General features: G+C 44.7%; 1 protein-coding gene across 3 annotated transcripts in view; it reads left to right on the top strand.

The window, feature by feature from the left end:
* The window catches only part of phrf1 (PHD and ring finger domains 1), a 188,827-nt gene that overhangs the window by 43,423 nt on the left and 120,678 nt on the right, over positions 1-24,726 (top strand). For 2 of the 3 annotated variants that reach the window (XM_059976263.1, XM_059976264.1), the window contains exons 5-6: positions 761-844; positions 1,777-1,898. In XM_059976263.1, the coding sequence (XP_059832246.1) occupies positions 761-844; positions 1,777-1,898 (206 nt within the window). Of the gene's footprint in view, positions 1-760; positions 845-1,776; positions 1,899-15,251; positions 15,421-20,449; positions 20,672-24,726 lie in introns of those variants that run through there. The other variant, XM_059976265.1, reaches the window with a different exon arrangement.

A 24,726-nucleotide genomic window follows, 5' to 3' on the forward strand; every position in this document is an offset into this window, starting at 1 on the left:
TCGAGAGAGAGGACGCAATGCTCTAAGCTGGGCGAGGATCGGACCCCAAAGGGGGGTCCGAGGCCGGGAGATTCTCCGAGGCGGGGGGGGGATGAAGCTAGATGTGCTTGGTTGACCACTCGGAGGGTCCTGAGCTGCGAGTCGAGGAGTTCGGAGGGGATCGAATGGTGGCCAGAAGACTTCAGAAATTGAGCTCCAACGGCTGTGCACGAAGTGGTTTGGACTTTGATAAGTTTGGCGCCTTTTCTTTAATTTTCTCTTCATATATACTGTATCGTTATTAATCACTTAGTTATAGTAACCTTTATAAATTGTACTCATTTAATCGCATATGGTGTACTGTGTGTTTTTGGGCGAGGCGGGGACATCACACAGCATCCACACCAGCTGATTACCCAGTTTGGCGGGGCCGAAGGCTGCTCCCCCTAGACGAAACGAGCTGAGCGAGCCTGAGGCGACCCAGGGGGTTACATGTAGTACTATTGATAGAGTTCCAATTTGTTCTATATTTCATATAAATTCATAATTTGTTACTCATTTTGTTTTTTAAATACCTTTTTAACTATTTCCATGAAACTTCGGCTAATTGAGGCAGCTGCTTATTTGGGCCAAAGTGAAATGGTCCTGATGTGTTCCCATATACTGGAATCCACTGTACCTAAAAACCAAGTTGTAAAATTACAAAGCAGAGTGATTAATTTGAGCTTCACCAAGTCACCAGAAATGTCCTGATGTGTTTTAAACATTATTTCTCCAACAGAATGCCAATTCATGCCCTGTGGATCGAATAACTTTCAAGCACATCTGTGTTCGTACACATTTCGGGGGGGCAGTTTTAAAGAAGGTGAGTTGGTATGCGAGTTGTTCCTTGCATTGATGCACACAATAGAGAAGCCATTTATTTATTTCCTCGTTTGGTAAAGATACCTATTGTTAGGGTGGGTGGGGATAGGGGTGGTATGGGGCAGTCAATTTTTGGAACTTTGCGCTAGTGCGTGATTCTGGGTGAAGATTGGGAGAGTTTAGGTTATCCTATCCTGACCAGGTATGTGTAACATTCAATATTCAACAGTACAGCACAGTATAAACACCGGAGAAGAATTCTGTAGGTGCAGGAAAACCAGAGCAATATACACAAAATGCTGGAGGAACTGAGCAGGTCAGGCTGCATCTATGGAGGGGGAATAAACAGTTGACATTTTTGGCTGAGAGCTTTGATCTATCAACTGTTAATTTCCTTTCATTGATGCTGCCTGACCTGCTGAGTTCCTCTGGCATTTTGTGCAGCACAGTATAGGCTCCTAACATTTTAAACTACTCCAAGATCAATTTAACCCTTCCCTACCACATAAATCTCCCTTTTTCTATCATCCATGTGCCTATCACACATTTAGCATTGGATCCTTGGAGGACAAATTGTGTTTGGTGCAATATTATGTCTTTTTTACAAATGAATCTGACATACCTCCCTATAGTATCCCTTTCTTTCCCACCGATACCAACACCCCCAACAACGTAACAGAGCTTCCAAATTGTTTCGAACATAGAACAGGAACAAGCCCTTTGGCTCCCAATGTTGTGTCAAGCCAATTAAATTAATAATCAAATGGCAAAATTAAACTACTTCCTTATGCCTACACAATGTCCATATCCGTCCATTTTCTTCACATTTATATTGGTTCATGTTCATTTTGAGAGGGTATATGAGTCACATAATAAAGTGGATATCGTGACCATCAGATATTTAAGTGCTAAGAGTTTAAATTCCTTTTGAAGCTTCCAGTGCAGAACCCGAACCAAGACAATGAAGAGGAGCAGGAGGACGTGACAAATTGTGAGGTGTGTGGACGGAGTGACCGGGAAGATAGCCTTCTCCTCTGTGATGGTTGTGATGCGGGGTATGTAAACACACATAAGCTAATGCTATGGAGACATTGGTAGTTAATTGAATTACAGTAGCATTCTGATGTCTGATCAAATGTTTATCCAAAAACCAGCACAGCTGTAAGGAATGTTTTCAGATTATATTCACTGCACTTGTTAGAGTATTGTTACTTAAAAGTTCTTGTGTATAAGTCACTCTAGAAAGAATAGGCTGCAGAAACATTTACTGTTGATGTTCCCAAAGTGTTAAGTACAAAGTGATAACTACTATTTGACAATAACTGCTATATTACCTTAGCTTTGAAGCTCAGGTTCAAAAAACTAGGGAACGATAGAGATCTAGAAGTTTTTCAGGCCAGTAGGAAGGAGTTTAAGAATGAAATTAGGAGAGGCAGAAGGGGCCATGAGAAGGCCTTGGCATGCAGGAGTAAAGAAAACCCCAAAGCATTCTACAAGTATGTGAAGAGCAAGACGATAAGACATGAGAGAATAGGACCAATCAAATGTGACAATGGAACAGTGTGTATGGAACCAGAGGCGATAGCTGAGGTACTTAATGAATACTTCGCTTCATTATTCACTAAGGAAAAGGATCTTGGTGATTGTAGGGATGACTTACAGTGGATTGAAAAGCTTGAGCAAATGGACATTAAGAAAGAGGATGAGCTGGAGCTTTTGGAAAGCAGTAAGTTGGATTAGTCTCCAGGACTTGATGAGATGTACCACAGGCTGTTGTGGGAGGCGAGGGAGGGGATTGCTGAGCCTCTGGTGATGGATCTTTGCATCATCAATGGGGACGATGGAGGTTCCGGAGGATTAGAGGGTTGTAGATGTTGTTCCCTTATTCGAGAAAGAGAGTAGAGATAGCCCAGGAAATTATAGACCAGTCAGTCTTACTTCAGTGGTTGGTAAGTTGATGAAGAAGATCCTGAGAGGCAGAAGTTATGAACATTTGGAGAGGTATAATATGATTAGGAACAGTCAGCATGGCTTTGTCAAGGGCAGGTCATGTCTAACAAGCCTGATTGAATTTTTTGAGGATGTGACTAAACACATTGATGAAGGAAGAGCAGTAGATGTAGTGTATATAGATTTCAGCAAGGCATTTGATAAGGTACCCAATGCAAGGCTTATTGAGAAAGTAAGGAGGCATGCGATCCAAGGGGACCTTGCTTTGTTGATCCAGAATTGGTTTGCCCACAGAAGACAAAGAGTGGTTGTAGATGGGTCATATTCTGCATGGAGGTCAGTGACCTGTGGTCTGCCTCAGGGATCTGTTCTGGGACTCCTTCTCTTCGTGATTTTTGTAAATGACCTGGATGAGGAAGTGGAGGGATGGGTTAGTAAAATTGCTGATGACACTGAGGTTGAGGGTATTGTGAATAGTGTGGAGGGCTGTCAGAGGTTACAGCAGGACATTGATAGGATGCAAAACTGATCTGAGAAGTGGCAGATGGAGTTCAGCCCAAATAAGTGTGAGGTGGTTCATTTTGGTAGGTCAAATATGATGGCAGAATATAGTATTAATGGTAAGACTCTTGGCAGTGTGGAGGATCAGAGGAATCTTGGGGTCCTTGTGAACAGGACATTCAAAGCTGCCACGCAGATTGACTTTGTAGTTAAGAAGGCATATAGTGCATTGGCCTTTATCAACTGTGGGATTGCGTTTAAGAGCTGATATGTAATGTTACATATTAAGCTTGACATTTGACATTCGGCATACCTTGCTGTAGCCTCCTGCCATTTCACAGATCCTCAGTCTGTCTCCAGCACTCGTCGTTTGAGCATTGTATGCCTCGCATCTTGTTCGTTCGCTACTTGTATTGTGAGCGAGAGGAAGGAGTTTAAGGCTAGTAAGGGATGGCTGGATAGCTATGTAAAGTGCTACAACCTCAAGAACTTAAAGATCACGGGAGAATCGTCATTGGCTGATGCCCGAGGCGGCATCAGTGTTCCCAGAAGACCTACAATGGTTGTGTCTGTATTGAACATGTACAGACTTTTTTTTCTTGTCCCTAAACTAGTGGTCACCAACCTTTTTAAGCCCAAGATCCTCTACCTCGGCCATACTGAAAGGCAAGATCGACCTACTAAATAGTTTAGAGAAAAAGCAGCTCAGATTGTACTTCCAACTTGAGGCCTTTTATTTGGGCTAATTGTATTTTAATTACATAAAATGCTTTTGTCAAACTTTCAAATTAATTCAAACCAGAAAACACTGTAACTAGCATATCAAGCAGGCCATAGCGGCATCGAGCTCATCCAATAATGCCTTGAATAGAGGTGCTGAAGCGCTGTTGCGTGAATCGTTTATCAGTTTGACCACCAGTGTCATTACATGAGAAAAGTCCATGACCTTCCCAGCCAAGGCCTGCTGATGAATCACACAGTGATAATCCAGGAAGTTGGGAAAATCAGGGTCATTACGGCACAGTGCTATCAAACCAATGCGCACACCACACATTGCTGGGGCCCCATCAGTAATAATTGCCACCAGTTTATGAATGGGGATGTCATTTTCATGGACATTTTTAAAAACTCATTGTAAATATCCTCAGCTCTCGTTCTCTCCTTTAAGTGCAAAAGAGTGAGGAAGTTTTCCTTTGTTGTAAAATCCTGGAAAGCTATTCTGACAAATACAACAAACTGAGCTGTTTGCATTATATCCAGGAATTCATCGAACTGTCGTGAAAAATATTCAAAGAGTGCAAGTCCTTTAACACTTGTTGATCCACGTCCTTTGAGCCTTCAATCCCGATTTCAGGTCCTTAACTTTCCTGGTATTGGTAAACAGTTACTGAGACACTAGTTTCAGGGGTACGCAAGCTAATGACATGATTATTTTTGTTTCTCATTACATTTGGGGAATGTTGGAATTTAAAGGGGGAGAAGTGTTGTAATGTGAGCATTATAAAGATAAAGTTAATACCAATTAGGATCATGGTAAAGCTGTTTGTAAAGAGAGATTGTTTCCGGGGTTGCGGGGTTTTCCTTCCGGTCTTTTCTGCCCGGTGCACATTAGTGAAAACCTCTGAATGCGAATATCGTTTTACTGTCCTAGATAAAGTTGTTCTTTTGGGCAGGAAGTTGTTGAGTGGTCCTTTTTCAAAGTAGAAGTTACTACATATTTGCATCAAAAGGTTTATCAGGCATAATGTATTTGTGTATTTATTTTTCATTTTTTTAAATTTGAGGGCATTTGAGGTAAACTTGAAAGCCTCCAACTTTCACCCTGCCCTTAAATGTACCTGGTCCATTTCTGACACCTCCCTCCCCTTTCTTGATCTTTCTGACTCCATCTCTGGAGACGGCCTATCTACTGATATCTACTATAAGCCTACAGACTCTCACAGCTACCTGGACTATTCCTTTTCCCACCCTGTCTCTTGCAAAAAGGCTACCCCCTTCTCACAATTCCTCTGTCTCCGCTGCATCTGCTCTCAGGATGAGGCTTTTCATTCCAGGACGAAGGAGATGTCTTCCTTTTTTAAACAAAGGGGCTTCCCTTCGTCCACCATCAACTCTGCTCTCAAACGCATCTCTCCCATTTCCCGCATATCTGCCCTCACCCCATTCACCTGCCACCCCACTCGGGATAGGGTTCCCCTTGTCCTTACCTACCACCCCACCAGCTTCCAGGTCCAACGTATAATTCTCCGTAACTTCTGCCACCTCCAATGGGATCCCACTACCAAACACATTTTTCCCTCCCCCCCCCCTTCTGCTTTTCGCAGGGATCGCTTCTTACGTGACTTCCTTGTCCACTCGTCCCCCCCCCCATCCATTCCCACCGATCTCCCTCCTGGCACTTATCCTTGTAAACGGAACAAGTGCTACACCTGCCCTTACACTTCCTCCCTCACCACCATTCAGGGCCCCAGACAGTCCTTCCAGGTGAGACAACGCTTCACCTGTGAGTCGGCTGGTGTGGTATACTGCGTCCGGTGCACCCGGTGTGGCCTTTTATATATTGGTGAGACCCGACGCAGACTGGGAGACCGCTTCGCTGAACACCTATGCTCGGTCCGCCAGAAAAAGCAGGATCTCCCAGTGGCCACGCATTTTAATTTGACGTCCTATTCCCATTCTGATATGTCTATCCATGGCCTCCTCTATTGTCAAAATGAATCCAAACTCAGGTTGGAGGAACAACACCTTATATACCGGCTGGGTAGCCTCCAACCTGATGGCATGAACATTGACTTCTGTAACTTCCGTTAATGCCCCTCCTCCCCTTCTTACCCCATCCCTGACATATTTAGTTGTTTGCCTGTTCTCCATCTCCCTCTGGTGCTCCCCCCACTTTCTTTCTCCTGAGGCCTCCCGTCCCATGATCCTTTCCCTTCGCCAGCTCTGTATCACCTTTCCAGCTCTTAGCTTCATCCCACCCCTTCCGGTCTTCTCCTATCATTTCGTATTTCCCCCTCCCCCCACTACTTTCAAATCTCTTATTATCTCTCCTTTCGGTTAGTCCTGACGAAGGGTCTCGGCCCGAAACGTCGACAGCGCTTCTTCCTATAGATGCTGCCTGGCCTGCTGTGTTCCACCAGCATTTTGTGTGTGTTGTTGTTTTTAATTTCCAGCATCTGCAGATTTCCTTGGATATGCAAATACTATTCCATTTTATATAGGGCACTTGAGCATCCGCGGATTTTGGTATCCGCAGGGAGTTCCTGCCAGAGTCGTGGTACATCTGATGTTGCCCCCAACCTCATGCGAAATTGTCTCTTTGCCCTTGAAATATCCCTCCACAAATCACACCTGGTTATCTGGTACAGGCCTGGGCCGCCAGACCTGAATGCTACAGATCTAGCCTTCGACAGATGACATACTGCCTGGTTCATTCACGGCTTTTGGTTTGGGCATGTACAGTAAGTCTTTGAGGGCACATAGTCATCCACACAGGTTTTAATGAAGTCAGTAACAACTGCAGCAAACTCATCCAGATTTGAAGATGAATCCCTGAATACAGTCTAATCCACCGATTCAAAGCAGTCCTGTAAGCACTCCTGTACTTCCCTTGTCATGGATTGAAAATTGGCTGGCTGACAGGAAACAAAGAGTAGCGATTAACGGGTCCCTTTCGGAATGGCAGGCTGTGACCAGTGGGGTACTGCAAGGTTCGGTGCTGGGACCGCAGCTGTTTGCAATATACATTAATGATTTAGATGAAGGGATTAAAAGTAACATTGGCAAATTTGCTGATGACACAAAGCTGGGTGGCAGTGTGAAATGTCAGGAGGATGTTATGAGAATGCAGGGTGACTTGGACAGGTTGGGTGAGTGGGCAAATGTATAGCAGATGCAGCTTAATGTGGATAAATATGAGGTTATCCACTTTGGTGGCATGAACAGGAAGGCAGATTACTATCTAAATGGAGTCAAGTTAGGAAAAGGGGAAGTACAGGTGTTCTTGTACATCAGTCAATGAAAGCAAGCATGCAGGTACAGCAGGCAGTGAAGAAAGCTAATGGCATGCTGGCTTTTATAACAAGAAGAATTGAGTATAGGAGTAAAGAGGTCCTTCTGCAGCTGTACAGGGCCCTGGTGAGACCCCACCTGGAGTATTGTGTGCAGTTTTGGTCTCCAAATTTGAGGAAGGACATTCGTGCTGTTAAGGGAGTGCAGCGTAGATTCACAAGGTTAATTCCTGGAATGGCGGGACTGTCATATGTTGAAAGATTGGAGCGACTGGGCTTGTATACACTGGAATTTAGAAGGATGAGAGGGGATCTGATTGAAACATATAAGATTATTAAGGGATTGGACACACTGGAGGCAGGAAGCATGTTCCCGCTGATGGGTGAGTCCAGAACTAGAGGCCACAGTTTAAGAATAAGGGGTAGGCCATTTAGAACAGAGATGCGGAAAAACTTTTTCACCCAGAGAGTGGTGGATATGTGGAATGCTTTGCCCCAGAAGGCAGTGGAGGCCAATTCTCTGGATGCACTCAAGAGGGAGTTAGATAGAGCTCTTAAAGATAGCGGGGTCAAGGGATATGGGGAGAGGGTAGGAATGGGGTACCGATTGTGTATGATCAGCCATGATCACAGTGAATGGCGGTGCTGGGTAGAAGGGCCAAATGGCCTACTCCTGCACCTACTGTCTATTGTCTATTGTCCATACCTTATTGGTCCTCACCACTGGTGCTGCAGTCTTCAGTCTCTGCCTGTACTCAGGGAGTAGAAGTACAGCCAGGTGACTAGACTTCCAGAAGTGAGGGTGTGAAATAGCACGGTAGGCATTCTTGATGGTGGTGTAACAGTGGTACAGTGTTGTTTCCTCTGGTATTGCATCTGATCTGTTGATGGTAATTGCTTAGTGACTTTTCCAGACTGGCCTTGTTAAAATCCCTCATAACAATGGTGAAGGCATTAGGATGTGCTGCTTAGTGCATGTTGATCCCATTGCTCAGATCATCTAAGCCTGTTGTCATTGGCCTGAGGTGAAATTACCAAAATGATCTCGGAAATCTCCTGTGGAAGTTAAAAAAGGACGGCACTTAACTGTTAGATATTCCAGGTCTGGTGAGCAGAATTGGGACAGCACTGATATATTTGTGCACCAAGAAGAACTGATCATGAGGCATACTCCTTCATCTCTGCTTTTGAGAGACTATAGATCTATACTATAGTAAACCCGTCAATCTGAATCGCTGCGTCTAGTACGGAAGGGATTAACCACTCTTCTGTGAAACAAAAGACACACATGGTCCTAATGTCCCTCTGATTCAGCACCCTAGCTCTGAGATCATCGGTTCTACTCACCAGAGACTGTACATTTGCCAGCAAGATAGTCAGTATTGGGAGTTTAAAGTCCTGTTTCCTTAAATGCACTTGTATCACTGACCTGCAACCATTTTCCTTCGTGGAATTTGGTGACAAGTCCGTCCACAATCAGCAGTGTTTCAATCAGTTTTAAGCAACGATAGTTCTTTTAAACGCATTAAGGCATCTTTGCTAACATTGCATTTGCCTTTCTCACTATCGAGTCAACTTGCAAATTAAACTTAGGTGAATCCTGCATGAGGACTCCCAGATCCATTTGCACCTCGGGTTTTTGAATTTTCTCCCCATTTAGGAAATAGTCTGTGCTTTTATCCCTTCTACAAAAGTGCATGACCATACACTTCCCAACACTGTATTCCATGTGGCACCTCTTTGTCCATTTTCCTAATCTGTCTTAAGCCCTTCTGCAGCCTCCTTACTTCCTCAGAACTACCTGCCCCTCCACCTATATTTGTCTGCAAACTTGGCCACAAAGCCATCAATTTCATCATCAAATTTGTTGACATGCAACATAAAAAGAAGCGGTTCCAACACAGATCCCTGTGAAGCACCACTATCAACTGGCAGTCAATCTGAAAAGGATCCCTTTATTCCCACTCTTTGCATCCTGCCAATCAGCTATTGTGTTATCCATGCCAGTATCTCTCTTGTAATATCCCGGGCTCTTACCTTGTTTACAGCTTCATGTGTGGCATCTTGTCGTTAGCCTTCAGAAAATCCAAGTACACAACATCATCCGATTCTCCTTTGTCTGCCTTGCTTGTTGTTTCTTCAAAGAATTCCAATAGGTTTTCCGTGACACTGGCCTATTTTACCAATCGGCTCCAACATCTTCCCAATTACTGAGGTCAGTCATGCTGACCTATAATTGCCTTTCTTCTGCTAACCTCTCTTCCTCAAGAGTGGAGTGACATTTGCAATTTTCAAGTCTTCAAGAACCGTACCAGAATCTTGTGATTCTTGGTAAATCATTACAAATGCCACCACAATCTCTTCAGCTACCTCTTTTAGAGCTTTGGGGTGTGGTCCATCAAGGGCAGGCAATTGAGGGAATAGCTGGGCCATTGGGAATATTGATTCCCTGAGGGGGTGAGTGGGTCATTGGGAATATTGAGTCCCTGAGGGCAAGTGGGTCATTGAGGATACTGAGTTCCTGAGGGTGTGAGAGTGTCGTTGGGGATTTGAGTCCCTGGGGGGTGGGGTGTGGGTTGTTGAGGATATTGAGTCCCTGAGGGGTAAATGTGTCATTGGGGATATTGAGTCCTTGAGGAATGAGTGGGTCATTGGGGATATTATCTTCCTTGGGGGTGAATGGGTCATTGGGGCTGTTGAATTCCTGAGGGGATGTGGGCCTGAGTGGGTTATTGAGGATATTGAATGCTGTTTGCTTGCCCTCTATGTGCTTCTGTCTTAGAGACTGGAGGGGTTCAGGACCTCCCTGAATGCTCTTTTCTCCACCATGCACAGTGCAGACACAAAGGTTCCCAAGTGTTGGTCTGGATGTAATATTTATTGTCAAGGAGACTTTGAATATTGTATGAAGTGTTCTCTGTCTTCCAGGAATTTTTTTGTCACAGAAGTAGTTGGAGCTGCATGCCTGTTTTGGCATTAGAATTGCTTTATTATTAACCATGTATGCCAAGATACTGTGAAATGCTTGCCTTACATATTTTTCATACAAAAGTCATTGAAACCCATCAAATATTGAAACGCCTGGAAAGAATTGTGTTTTCTATAATGGGTTAGTCTGGGACCAGAGGCATAGCCTCAGTCTAGGGGGACATCCATCTTGAACAGAAATGAGGAGGAATTTCTTTAGCCAGAGGGTGGTGAATGTTTGGAATCGACTGCCACAGATGGTTGTGGTGGCCAAGTTATTGGGTGTACTCAGAGCTGAGTTTGATAGGTTCTTGATTAGTCAGGGAATCAAAGGTTACAGGGAGAAGGTAGGAGAATGGTTGGCCTTCACTCAATGCTTGCAGCCCTTGAGTAAAGTCCAACCATTTGCCACCATCCAGTATACCAGTTCTATACCTCGAAGAACGCTTAACAACCAGTGTGAACAAAGTAGAGGCAGTGGGATGTCATTTGCTTGTATTTCCAGAAGGTGTTTGATAATGTGCCACACTTGAGGCTTCTTAACAAGATAAAATCCTATGGCGTTACAGGAAAGAGACTGGCATGGATAACTGAATTGCTGACAGGCAGGAGGCAATGAGTGGGAATAAAAGGGGCCTTTTTTGGTTGGCCTCCGGTGACTAGTGGTGTTCTTCAGGGGTCAGTATTGGGACCACTGCTTTTCACACTGTTTGTCAATGATTTAGATAATGGAATTGATGGTTTTTTGGCAAAGTCTATGGATGATACAAAGATAGGTGGAGGGGTATGTAGTGCTGAGGAAGCAATGCGATTGCAGCAAGACATAAATGGATTGGAAGAATGGGCAAAGAAGTGGCAGATGGATTACAGTGTTGGGAAATGTGTGATAATGCATTTTGGTAAAAGGAACAATAGTGTGGACTATTATCTAAATGGGGAGAAGGTTCAAACATCAGAGGTGTAGAGGGACTTAGAAGTCTTCATGTAGGACTCCCAGAAGGTTAATTTACAGGTTGAGTCTGTATTAATTCAGAGGCCCAAACAGCATCGGGAACAGAGCACTTCAAAGAGCTTACTCACAGGTTGGCGAAGCTTGTATAAAAGAAGAGCTTTGTGAGCATTCGAACATTCTGGAAGCCCAATCAGCATCGGGAGCAGAGAACTTCAAAGAGGTTTCTCGCAGGTGAACCAAGCTTGTATAAAGGAGAGCTTCGCAGGCGTTTGGACATTCCAGAGGCCCAGTCAGCATTGGGAGGAAAGCACTGCAAATTAAATAAAAGGGACAAGCGGGGTGGCCATTGTTGGGAGAGGACCAGCGGTGAGAGTAGAGTGTCAGGCTTTGACTCGAGGATTTGACGAGAAGAGGCTGAGGTCAAAGTCACAGGTTAGAAGAATTGGTCAGTGTACAGTGCAGGCAGGGTGGTAGATATGGCAGTGGAATGCTCCTCCTGTAGGATGTGGGAATTCATGGATCCTGACAGTCTCCCTGATGGCTACACCTGAAGGAAGTGCAGCCAACTCTAGCTCATGAAAGACCACTTTAAGGAGCTGGAGTTGGATGAACTTAGGATCATCCAGGAAGCAGAGCAGTTGATAGATATGACTTTTGAGCAGGTGGTTACACCCAGAGTGCAGAATTCAGGGAGTAGATGGGTGAACACCGAGAGGTAAAGGGAGAAGGTTGTCCGTGCAGGGTCCCCCTTTGGCTATTCCCCTCAGCAACAGGTATACCTCTTTGGATACTTCTGGGGGGATGGGGATGATCTATCTAGGCAAGGCAGCAGCAGCCTGACCAATATCACTGTGGTTGGCTCTGAGTCTCAGAAGGGTAGGGTGAAATCGGGCAGAGCAATAGTTATAGGGGACTCTATAATTAGGGGGCACATAGGAGACTCTGCAGCAGCAAAAGAGACACCAGTATAGTCTGTTGCCTCCTGGGTGCTAGGGTCGAAGATGTCTCTAAGCAGTTGCAGAATATTCTTGAAGGAGTGGGTGAGCCCCCGGAGATTGTAGTACATGTTGGTACCAATGACGTAGGCAGGAGAGGGGTAGAGGTTCTGCGCAGTAAGTTTAGGGAGTTAGGAAGGAGGCTGAAGAGCAGTACCTCCAAGGTGGTGATCTCCGGATTACTCTCAGTGCCACGAGCTAGTGAATGAAGGTCAGAACAGGAAGATAGCGCTGATGAATGAGTGGCTATGGAGATGTTTTTGGATCATTGGAACCTTTTCTGGGGAGGGGGTGACCTGTCCAAGTGGAACGAGTTGCACCTGAACTGGAGGAGAACCAATATCCTGGGAGGGAGGTTTGCTAATGCTGTTGGGGAGAGTTTAAACTAGATTTGCAGGGGGGTGGAAACCGAAGTGAAGAGGCAGAGGATGGGACAGTTGGCACACAAGTAGTGACAGCTTGTAGGGAGTTTATGAGGAAGGATAGGCAGATGATAGAGCAAAGAAGCACAGCCAGATATGTCCATTTTAATGCAAGTAGCATCATAAGCAAGGCAGATGAATTTAGAGTGTGGATCAATATATGGAACTATGATGTTGTAGCCATTACAGAGGATTGGATGTCTCGGGCAAGAATTGCTGCTGAGTGTGTGGAGCCTTAGATGATTTGAAAAGGACGGGAGGGAAGCAACAGAGGTGGGGGAGTGGCATTGTCAATTAGGGATAGTATCACAGCTGCAGAAAAGGAGGAAGCCATGGAGGGATTGTCCACTGAGTCATTGTGGGTGGAAGTCACTGTGGAGGTCCCGTACCACCAGGTTCAGGAACAGTTTTTGTCCCTCAACCATTGGGCTCCTGAGCCAGTGCGTATAACTTCACTCATCCCAACACTGAACAGTTCCCACAACTAATGGACTCACCTTCAAAGACTCTGTAACTCATGTTCTCAATATTTATTACATTTACAAATGTTTGTAAATGAACTTGGTCAGATGTCAGATCTCTTGGTGGGAGAGCATTTTGGAGACAGTGATCACAACTCTGTCTCCTTTGCCATAGTGCTGGAGAGGGATAGGAGCAGACAATTAATTTAATTGGAGTAGGGGAAATATGATGCTATTAGGCAGGAACTTGTGAACATAAATTGGGAGCAGCTGTTCTCAGGGAAATAATGGCACAAAATGTGGCAATGTATGTTCCATTGAGGCAGGGAAAGGATGGTAAAATAAAAGACCCATGGTGCACAAAGTATGTAGAAAATCTAGTTTAGGAGAAAAGAAAAGCTTACGAAAGGGTTCAAGAAACAAGGTACTGTTCAAGTCAAGTCACTTTTTATTATCATTTCGACCATAACTGCTGGTACAGTACATTAAATGATACAAAAACTACACTGAACTACGTAAAAACAACACAGAAAAAACTACACTAGACTACAGACCTGCCCAGGACTGCATAAGGTGCATGAAAAAGTGCAGGCATTACAATAAATAACAGACAAGACAATAGGCACAGTAGAGGGCAGTAAATTGATGTCAGTCCAGACTCTGGGTATTGAGGAGTCTGATGGCTTGGGGGAAGAAACTGTTACATAGTCTGGTCGTGAGAGCCGGAATGCTTTGGTGCCTTTTCCCAGATGGCAGGAGGGAGAAGAGTTTGTATGAGGGGTGCGTGGGGTCCTTCATAATGCTGTTTGCTTTGCGGATGCAGTGTGTAGTGTAAATGTCTGTAATGGTGGGAAGAAAGACCCCGATGATCTTCTCAACTGACCTCACTATCTGCTGCAGGGTCTTGCGATCCGAGATGGTGCAATTTCTGAACCAGGCAGTGATGCAGTGGCTCAGGATGCTCTCAATACAACCTCTGTAGAATGTGATGAAGATGGGGGTGAGAGATGGACTTTTTTCAGACTTTGCAGAAAGTAGAGATGCTGCTGGGCTTTCTTTGCTATGGAGCTGGTGTTGAGGGACCAGGTGAGATTCTCCGCCAGGTGAACACCAAGAAATTTGGTGCTCTTAACGATCTCAACCGAGTAGCTGTCAATGTTCAGCGGAGACTGGTCGCTCCGTGCCCTCCTGAAGTCAACAACCATTTTGTTTGTTTTGTTCACATTCAGAGACAGGTTGTTGGTTCTTCATCAGTCCATTAGCCACTGCACCTCCTCTGTATGCTGACTCGTCGTTCTTGCTGATGAGACCCTCCACAGTTGTGTGAGTAGAGAGCTTTAGAAAATTACAAGGGCGCCAGGTAAGACCATAAGACAAAGGAGCAGAAGTCGGCCATTCGGCCCATTGAGTCTGCTCCGCCATTTCATCATGAGCTGATCCAATCTCCCGTTTAGTCCCATTCCCCTGCCTTCTCACCATAATCTTTGATGCCCTGACTACTCAGATACCTATCAGTCTCTGCCTTAAATACACCCAATGACTTGGCCTCCACTGCCGCCCGTGGCAACAAATTCCACAGATTCATCACCCTCTGACTAAAAAAATATTTTCGCATCTCTATTCTGAATGGGCGCCCTGCAATCCTCAAGTCATGTCCTCTCGTACTAGACTCCCCCACCATGGGAAACAACTTTGCCACATCCATTCTGTCCATGCCTTTCAACATACGAAATGTTTCTATGAGGTCCCCCCTCATTCTTCTAAACTCCAAGGAGTACAGTCCAAGAGCAGTCAAACGGTCCTCATGTGTTACCCTCTCATTCCCAGAATCATTCTAGTGAATCTTCTCTGAACCCTCTCCAAAGTCAGCACATCCTTTCTTAAATAAGGAGCCCAAAACTGCACACAGTATTCCAAGTGAGCTCTTACCAGTGCCTTATAGAGCCTCAACTTCACATTCCTGCTCCTATACTCTATTCCTCTAGAAATGAATACCAACATTGCATTCGCCTTCTTCACCACCAACTCAACCTGGAGGTAGGTTAACATTAAGGGTATCCTGCATGAGGTCTCCCAAGTCCCGTTGTACCTCAGAACTTTGAATTCTCTTCGCATTTAAATAATAGTCTGCCCGTTTATTTCTTCTACCAAAGTGCATGACCCTACACTTTCTGACATTGAAAGAGCTAAGAATGAAATTAGGAGAGCTAGAAGGAGCCATGAGGAGGCCTTGGCGAGCAGGAGTAAGGAAAACCCCAAGGCATTCCACAAGTATATGAAGAGCAAGAGGATGAGCCGTGTGAGAATAGGACCAGTCAGGTATGATACTGGAAATGTGCATGGAGGAGGTAGCAGAGGTACTTAATGAATACTTTGCTTCAGTATTCACCAGTGAAAAGGACCTTGGCAATTGTGGGGATAACTTACAGTGGACTGAAATGCTTAAGTGTATAGATATTTAGAAAGAAGACGTGCTGGTGCTTTTGAAAAGCATTAAGTTAGATAAATCACAGGGACCGGACAAGATGTACCCCAGGCTACTGTGGGAAGCGAGGGAGGAGATTACTGAGCCTCTAGTAATGATCTTTGCATCATCAATAGAGATGGGAGAAGTACCAGATGATTGGAAGGTGGCAGATGTTGTTCCCTTGTTCAAGAAAGGGAGTAGAGATAACCCAGGAAATTATAACCAGTGAGTCCCGCAGGAATCTGTTGTGGGAACCCTCCTCTTTGTGATTTTTTTTAAATGACTTGGATGAGGAAGTAGAAGGGTGGGTTCATAAATTTGCTGATGATACAAAATTTGAGGGTGTTGTGGATAGACTGGAGGTTGCAGCAAAATAGCCATAGGATGCAGAACTGGACTGAGAAGTGGCAGATGGAGTTCAACCCAAATAAATGTGAAGAGGTAGGTAAAATTTGAACATAGGACATAGAACATAGAAAATCTACAGCACAATACAAGCCCTTTGGCCCACAAAACTGTGCCGAACATGTCCTTACCTTAGAACTACCTAGGCTTACTCATAGCCCTCTATTGTTCTAAGCTCCATGTATCTATCCAGGAGCCTCTTAAAAGACCCTATCGTTTCCACCTCCACCACCGTCACCAGCAGCACATTACATGCACTCAACATTCTGCGTAGAAAAAACTTACCCCCTGACATCTCCTCTGTACCTACTTCCAAGCAGCTTAAAACTATGCCCTCTCGTGCTAGCCATTTCAGCCCTGGGAAAAAGCCCCTGACTATCCACACAATCAGTGCCTGTCATTATCTTGTACACCTCTATCAGGTCACCTCTCATCCTCCATCGCTCCAAGGAGAAAAGGCTGAATTCACTCAACCTATTCTCATAAGGCATGCTCCCCACTCCAGGCAACATCCTTGTAAATCTCCTCTGCACCTTTTATATGATTTCCACATCCTTCCTGCAGTTAGGCGACCAGAATTGAGCACAGTGCTCCAAGTGGGGTCTGACCAGGGTCCTGTATAGCTGCAACATTATCTCTCAGCTCTTAAACTCAATCCCATGATTGATGAAGGCAAATGCATAATATGCCTTCTTAACCAGAGTCAACCTGCGCAGCAGCTTTGAGTGTCTTATGGACTCAGACCCCAAGATCCCTCTGATCCTCCACACTGCCAAGAGTCTTACCATTAATACTCTATCCTGCCATCATATTTGACCTACCAAAATGAACCACCTCACACTTATCTGGGTTGAACTCCGTCTGCCACTTCTCAGCCCAGTTTTGCTTCATATCAATGTCCCACTGTAACCTCTGACAGCCCTCCAAAGGGTATGTGAGTTACAGGCCAGTTCTGAACCCAGAGGGGACCAATATCCTTCAGGGTAACTTTGCCAGAACTATTGGGGAGGGTTTAAACTAATTTGGCAGATAGTTGGGAACTGGAGTGATAGGGCTGAGGATGGGGCAGTGTGTAGTGATACTTTGAGGAAGGACAAGCTGGTGATAGGGCACATTTGCAGTTTGAAGCCTTAAAGCTAGAACCTAAACATGCAGCGAATGAGTTTTTATCTGCTTCTGTTTTTAGATTTATTAAAGGTTTAATAAAATGTTGACTCAAAGGCAAATGTATCTGGTCATTCTTGTGAATGTTCATAGCAACATATTTGGGAGTAACATTTGAAGCAGACTTGATTTTCTTCAGTGCTTCTATATCCCTTCCAGAATATCTCAAAATAATTTACAGTGAAGTTGTGTCATTGTATGGGAGAAGTGGCAGCTTGTTAGTGTTCCCCAACATATCACAAAATGATGAGATAACTTGCTTGAATTTCTGTTAATTGAATAAACACTTGGCACAGGGTTCTGGGCAAAACACTGTTCTTGGTATGATTGCCTTTGGGATTTTTTTTGTGTCCACTTGTGAGAGCAAATGAACCTTAAAGAGATTGAACTTGAGAGGTATGGATGTACATGGAAGGGAGGGGTATGGAGGACCAGATACAGGTCAATGGAATGTGGCAGAATGATTTTTTGGCATGGTGTAGATGGGCTGAAGGTCCTGTTTCTGTGTCATGGTGCTCCATGACTCTATTACACTTAACTCTGTAGTACTGCATTTTCAACCCTTTCAGTTGGTTACGGTGGATGGAACAAAGCTGTGGGTTTTCCATTGCAACCTGCAGAATATGGACACATTTCCCATTGCAACCTGCAGAATATGGACACATTTCCCATTGCAACCTGCAGAATATGGACACATTTCCCATTGCAACCTGCAGAATATGGACACATTTCCCATTGCAACCTGCAGAATACGGACACATTTCCCATTGGAACCTGCAGAATACGGACACATTTTCCCATTGCAACCTGCAGAATACGGACACATTTTCCCATTGCAACCTGCAGAATACGGACACATTTTCCCATTGCAACCTGCAGAATACGGACACATTTTCCCATTGCAACCTGCAGAATACGGACACATTTCCCATTGCAACCTGCAGAATACGGACACATTTTCCCATTGCAACCTGAACCTGCAGAATACGGACACATTTCCCATTGCAACCTGCAGAATACGGACACATTTCCCATTGCAACCTGCAGAATACGGACACATTTCCCATTGCAACCTGCAGAATACGGACACATTTCCCATTGCAACCTGCAGAATACGGACACATTTTCCCATTGCAACCTGAACCTGCAGAATACGGACACATTTCCCATTGCAACCTGCAGAATACGGACACATTTTCCCGTTGCAACCTGCAGAATACGGACACATTTTCCCATTGCAACCTGAACCTGCAGAATACGGACACATTTTCCCGTTGCAACCTGCAGAATACGGACACATTTCCCATTGCAACCTGAACCTGCAGAATACGGACACATTTTCCCGTTGCAACCTGCAGAATACGGACACATTTCCCGTTGCAACCTGCAGAATATGGACACATTTCCCGTTGCAACCTGCAGAATATGGACACATTTCCCATTGCAACCTGCAGAATATGGACACATTTCCCATTGCAACCTGCAGAATATGGACACATTTCCCATTGCAACCTGCAGAATACGGACACATTTTCCCATTGCAACCTGAACCTGCAGAATACGGACACATTTTCCCGTTGCAACCTGCAGAATACGGACACATTTTCCCGTTGCAACCTGCAGAATACGGACACATTTTCCCGTTGCAACCTGCAGAATACGGACACATTTCCCGTTGCAACCTGCAGAATATGGACACATTTCCCATTGCAACACTGCAGAATATGGACACATTTCCCGTTGCAACACTGCAGAATATGGACACATTTTCCCATTGCAACCTGCAGAATATGGACACATTTCCCATTGCAACCTGCAGAATATGGACACATTTTCCCATTGCAACCTGCAGAATACGGACACATTTCCCATTGCAACCTGCAGAATACGGACACATTTCCCATTGCAACCTGCAGAATACGGACACATTTCCCATTGCAACCTGCAGAATACGGACACATTTTCCCATTGCAACCTGAACCTGCAGAATACGGACACATTTCCCATTGCAACCTGCAGAATACGGACACATTTTCCCATTGCAACCTGAACCTGCAGAATACGGACACATTTCCCATTGCAACCTGCAGAATATGGACACATTTCCCATTGCAACCTGCAGAATATGGACACATTTCCCATTGCAACACTGCAGAATATGGACACATTTTCCCATTGCAACCTGCAGAATATGGACACATTTTCCCATTGCAACCTGCAGAATATGGACACATTTTCCCATTGCAACCTGAACCTGCAGAATACGGACACATTTCCCATTGCAACCTGCAGAATATGGACACATTTCCCATTGCAACCTGCAGAATATGGACACATTTCCCATTGCAACCTGCAGAATACGAACACATTTTCCCATTGCAACCTGCAGAATACGGACACATTTCCCGTTGCAACCTGCAGAATATGGACACATTTCCCGTTGCAACCTGCAGAATATGGACACATTTCCCGTTGCAACCTGCAGAATATGGACACATTTTCCCATTGCAACCTGCAGAATATGGACACATTTCCCATTGCAACCTGCAGAATATGGACACATTTTCTTCCTCTCTGGCTGATTCATCATATGGCTTTGAGACCTACTGTTTGTTGGGGTCAACCATAGTTGTCGTCTCCTAGCTCTCTATGTGATACACAAGTCAGAGCAGTACAATATGGAGAGTAAGCTGTTGTCTGTGCAGCAGGCTCCTATTCCCCACACAACTAATGAATCCAATAAATTACAATAAGGAATATATATGTAAAAAAAAGTGAGGTGGTGTAAATGGGTTCATTGTCCATACAGAAATCTGAGGGCTTAAGGGTAGAAGCTGTTCCTGAATCATTAAATTTGTCTCTTCAAATTCCTGTACCATCTCCTTGATGGTAGCATTGAGAAGAAGGCATGTCCTGGGTGTTGGGAGTCCTTAATAATGGATGCTGCCTTCTTGAGGCATCGCCTTTTGAAGGTATCCTCAGTAGTGGTGATGGAGCTGGCTGATTACAACTTTCTGCAGACTTTTTTGATCCTTTGTAGTGGTCCCTCCACACCAAACGGTGATGTAACCAGTGAGAATCCTCTCAACAGTAGAAATTTTGGAGAGTCTTTGGTGACGTATCAATTCTTCTCAAGCTCCTACTCAAATACAGCCCTTGCTGTGCTGCCTTTGTAATTGCATCAATATGTTGGGCCCAGGATGTCTCTTAAGAGATATTGACACAACACAGTGACAGTGCTGTTATTTGCAGGGATGTTTGTAATAACAGATCAGTGGGAGTCGGGGCTGTCAGCAATATCTTTCTCTTTAGAGCTGGATAGTCGTGGGCACGCTGCCGACAAGATGACCAGACGCTGGCGAAGTTGTTCAGTCAGCTGATCTTCTGGCATTTCTTCCGTATCTGCCCAAGAGTCAGAGGCCACCCTGCCTCCTGAGCCTGCTCCACGTCCAGTTAGAACGAACAGCCAAAGACCTGAGGGAGGTGGCCATGAGCACTGATGTCAAGCACAGCTCCTTCTCCCAAGCTACAGGGGTGAGTGCCAGAGGCAAATATCTGCTCATCTCGAGCTCTCCCAGAGGCTGGGCTGCCATGCCAATGTGTTCAGAGCTGCTTGCTTATAAATAAAAGCAGCCTGTCTTATTACAGCAATTCCAGGCCTGAATTCAAATGCCTGCTTCTTTCTCTGGGCCTACAAATATAATATGGGGTGCCACAGTAGTGTAGTAGTTAGCAGCTCAGGGCGTTGGAGTTAGCAGTTCAATTCTGATGTCAGCTGTAAGGAGTTTGTATGTCCTTTCCTTGACTATGTTGCTTTCCTCCTGCAGTGACGTGCCAGTTAGTGAGTTAATTGGTCAATGTAAATTGTCCCATCATTAACTGAGGTTTAAATAGTTAGGTTGCTGGGCTGTATCACTAAATAAATCAATCAATCAATAGATAGATTGAAATCAATTAGGTATCACCTAACAGGATCCATTGAACACAGAAGGCCCTTTGGCCCACAATGTTGTGCTGACGTTTTAACCTACTTTAAGATTAATCTAACGCTTCCCTCCTACATAGCCCTCCATTTTTCTATCATCTAAGAGTCTCCTAAATGTTTCTAATGTGTTTGTTTCTACCACCACCCCACCAGCATTCTCCATGCACTCTCTTTGTAAAAAAAAATTACTTAACTTCTGACATCCCCCCATATACTTTCCTCCACTCACTTTAAAATTATTGAGGACGTAAGAAATAAGAGTAGCCCCAGACAGCCGCACGAGCTCTGACCAGTGACCAATTGGGAGATTAGAAGCTTGAGAGGAGGGAATTTCATTAGGTCCACTGACCGCATAGGAAAAGCGGCCAAGCATGGCAGTTTCTTGGAGCTTTGACCAGCAACCAAGCGGTGTTTGGAATTGATTAGCAAGAACAAATTAAAGGAAGGCAGGGACAAGCTCAACGGCTGTATTTGGAGTGGACAGAGTCAGAGTGGTGATCTTGAGGGTTTAGCTATTCGAGGCTTCAGTGAAGAGAGTCTTCCGTCAGAGAAAGCAAAAAAGAAAAGTTCTAGGTAGCGTTTTTATTTCCCTCCCTTCTTTACATTTGCTCACTTAGGACAGTGGAGATGCTGTGCAGGATAGTGGAATGCTCCTCTTGCAAGATGCGGGAAGGCAAGGAGACCTCCAGTGTCCCTGATGACTACAACTGCAGCTTCTAACAATCCACGATAAGGAGTTGGAGCTGGAACTGGATGAACTCCAGATCATTTGGGAGGCTGAGGGGGTGATTGATAGGACATATAGAGAGGATGTTACACCCGAGGTGCAGGACACAGGAAACTGGGTGACAGTCTGCAAGGGGAAAGGGGCTAAGGAGCCAGTTCAGAGTACCCCTGTGGTTATCCCCCTCAACAACACTTTGGATATTGTTATGTGGGATGACCTAACACAGTGGTTGGGCCTCTGGCACTGTCTGGCTCTGTGACTCAGAAGGGAAAGGGGAAGAAGAGGATTTGTTAGGTAGGGGAACAGAAAGGAGATTCAGTAGGTGAGAATGAGATTGTGGATGGGATGTTGCTTCATGGGTGCCAGAGTCTGGGAGATCTCAGATTGAGTCCTCAGCTTTCTCAAGTGGGAGGGTGAACAGCCAGAGGATGTGGTCCATGTAGGGACCAATGACATGGGTAGGGTGAGGGATGAGATTCTTCAAAGGGTGTTAGGTGCTGAGTTAAAGGGCAGGACCTCTAGGGTTGTGATCTCAGGATGACTAGGAAGATTATACAGTTTAGTACATGGCTAAAGAGCTGGTATGAGAATCATTGGGTTCTCTTCCAGGGAAGGTAGGACCTGTACAGAAAGGATGGTTTGCATCAGAGCTAGAGGGCAGGGCCTGGCAAGGTGCTCCTGTCAACCCTGCGGGAGGCAAATGCAGAAATTGCTGGGGCGCTGGCAGAGATATTTAACAGGATTTAGCAACAGGAGAGGTACCAGAGGATTGGAGGATGGCCATTTTTGTTTTGCTGTTTAATAGCAGCTCTGAACATAAACCAGGAAATTATAGGCCAGTAAGCCTGGGAGTTATTAGAAAATATTCTAAGGGACTGAATATTTAAGTTTTTGGATAGGTATGGACTGATTAAGGTTAGTCAGTATGGCTTTGTGCGTCGTAGATCATGTCTAACCAATCATATAGAGGTTTTCTAGGAAGTTACCAGGAAAGTTAATGAAGGCAAGGCAGTGGATGTTGTCTACATGGACTTCAGCAAAGTATTTGACAATGTCCTGCATGGAAGGTTGGTCAAGAAGGTTCATTCACTCAGCGTTCAGGATGAGGTAGTAAATTAGATTAGACATTGGGCTTGTGGGAGAAGGCAGAGAGTGGTAGTAGATGGTTGCTTCTCTGACTGGAGGCCTGTGTGTAATGGAGTGCTGCAGGGATTGGTGCTGCATCCCTTGTTGTTTGTCATCTGTACAAATGATCTGGATGATAATGTGTTTAACTTTGCAGATGACACCCAGATTAGGGGTATAGTGGATAGCAAAGAAGGCTGTCTTGGCTTACAAAGTGATTTGCATTGGCAGAAAAATGGCAGATGGAATTTAATGCAGACAGGTGTGAGTTTTGCACTTTGGTAGGACAACCTGGGTAGGTAGGGCACTGAGGAGTGTGGTAGAACAAAGGGATCTGGGAATACAGAATTATAATTTGTTGAAGGAGCCGTCACATGTAGATAAGGTCATAAAGAAAGCTTTTGACACTGTGGCCTTCATAAATCAAAGTACTGAGTACAGGAGATGGGATGTTATGTTGAAGTTGTAAGACACTGGTGAGCCTAATTTGGAATATTATGCATGGTTTTGGTCACCCGCCTACAGAAAAGATGTAAACAAGGTTGAAAGAGTACAGAGAAAATTTACAAGAATGTTGTTGGATCTGGAGGACCTGAGTTACAAGGAAAGATTGAATAAGCTAGGACTTTATTTCTTGGAATGTAGAAGATTGAGAACAGATTTGATAGAGATATACAGAATTATAAGGGATATAGATAGGGGAAATGCAAACTTTTTTCCATTGAGGTTGGGTGGGACTACAACCAGAAGGCATGGGTTAAGGGGAACATGAGGGGAAACTTCTTCACTCAAAGGGTTCTGAGAGTGTGGAATGAGCTGCTAGCACAAGTGGTGCATGTGAGCTCAATTTCAATGTTTAAGCAAAATTTGGATAGATACATGAATGGTAGGGGTGTGGAGGGCTATGGTCTTGGGGCAGATTGATGGGAGTAGACAGTTTAAATGGTTTCCGCATGACTAGGTGGGCTGAAGGGCCTGTTTCTGTGCTGTGCCTCTCTTTGACTCTGTGACTCTAAATTGTTCTGACATTCACTGCAGCTGTGCCTCAAAGAATTTTCCAACTTGACTTCATATTTCTGAGAATGTATTCAAAACAGGGAGAAAAATCCAAAAATCAGAGGCACGAAGGGACATGATCCCCTAAAGGTTAACTTGCAGATTGAGTTGGTGGTAAGGAAGACAAATGTTAGTATTCATTTCAAGAGGACTAGAATATAAAAGCATGGATGTAATGCTAAGGTTATACAAGGCTTTGGTCACAGAGTTTCCTTAGCATGGTTTCCTTAAAGGAAAACCCTGCCTGACAAACCTAGTGCAATTTTTTGAGGAAATTACAAGTAGGCTAGACAAGGGAGATGCAGTGGATGTTGTGTATTTGGATTTTCAGAAGGCCTTTGACAAGGTGCCTCACATGAGGCTGCTAAACAAGATAAGAGACCATGAAATTACGGGAAAGTTACATATGTGGATAGAGTGTTGGTTGATTGGCAGGAAACAGAGTGGGAATAGAGTATAGGAGCAGGGATGTGATGTTGAGGCTCTATAAGGCACTGGTAAGACTTTGCTTGGAATACTGTATGCAGTTTTGGGCTCCTTATTTAAGAAAGGATGTGCTGACATTGGAGAGGGTTCAGAGAAGATTCACTAGAATGATTCCGGGAATGGGAGGGTTAACACATGAGGAACGTTTGACCGCTCTTGGACTGTACTCCTTGGAGTTTAGAAGAATGAGGGGGGACCTCATAGAAACAT

Source organism: Hypanus sabinus, chromosome 7 (assembly GCF_030144855.1).
Source record: "Hypanus sabinus isolate sHypSab1 chromosome 7, sHypSab1.hap1, whole genome shotgun sequence".
NCBI classification, from domain to species: Eukaryota; Metazoa; Chordata; class Chondrichthyes; order Myliobatiformes; family Dasyatidae; genus Hypanus; species Hypanus sabinus.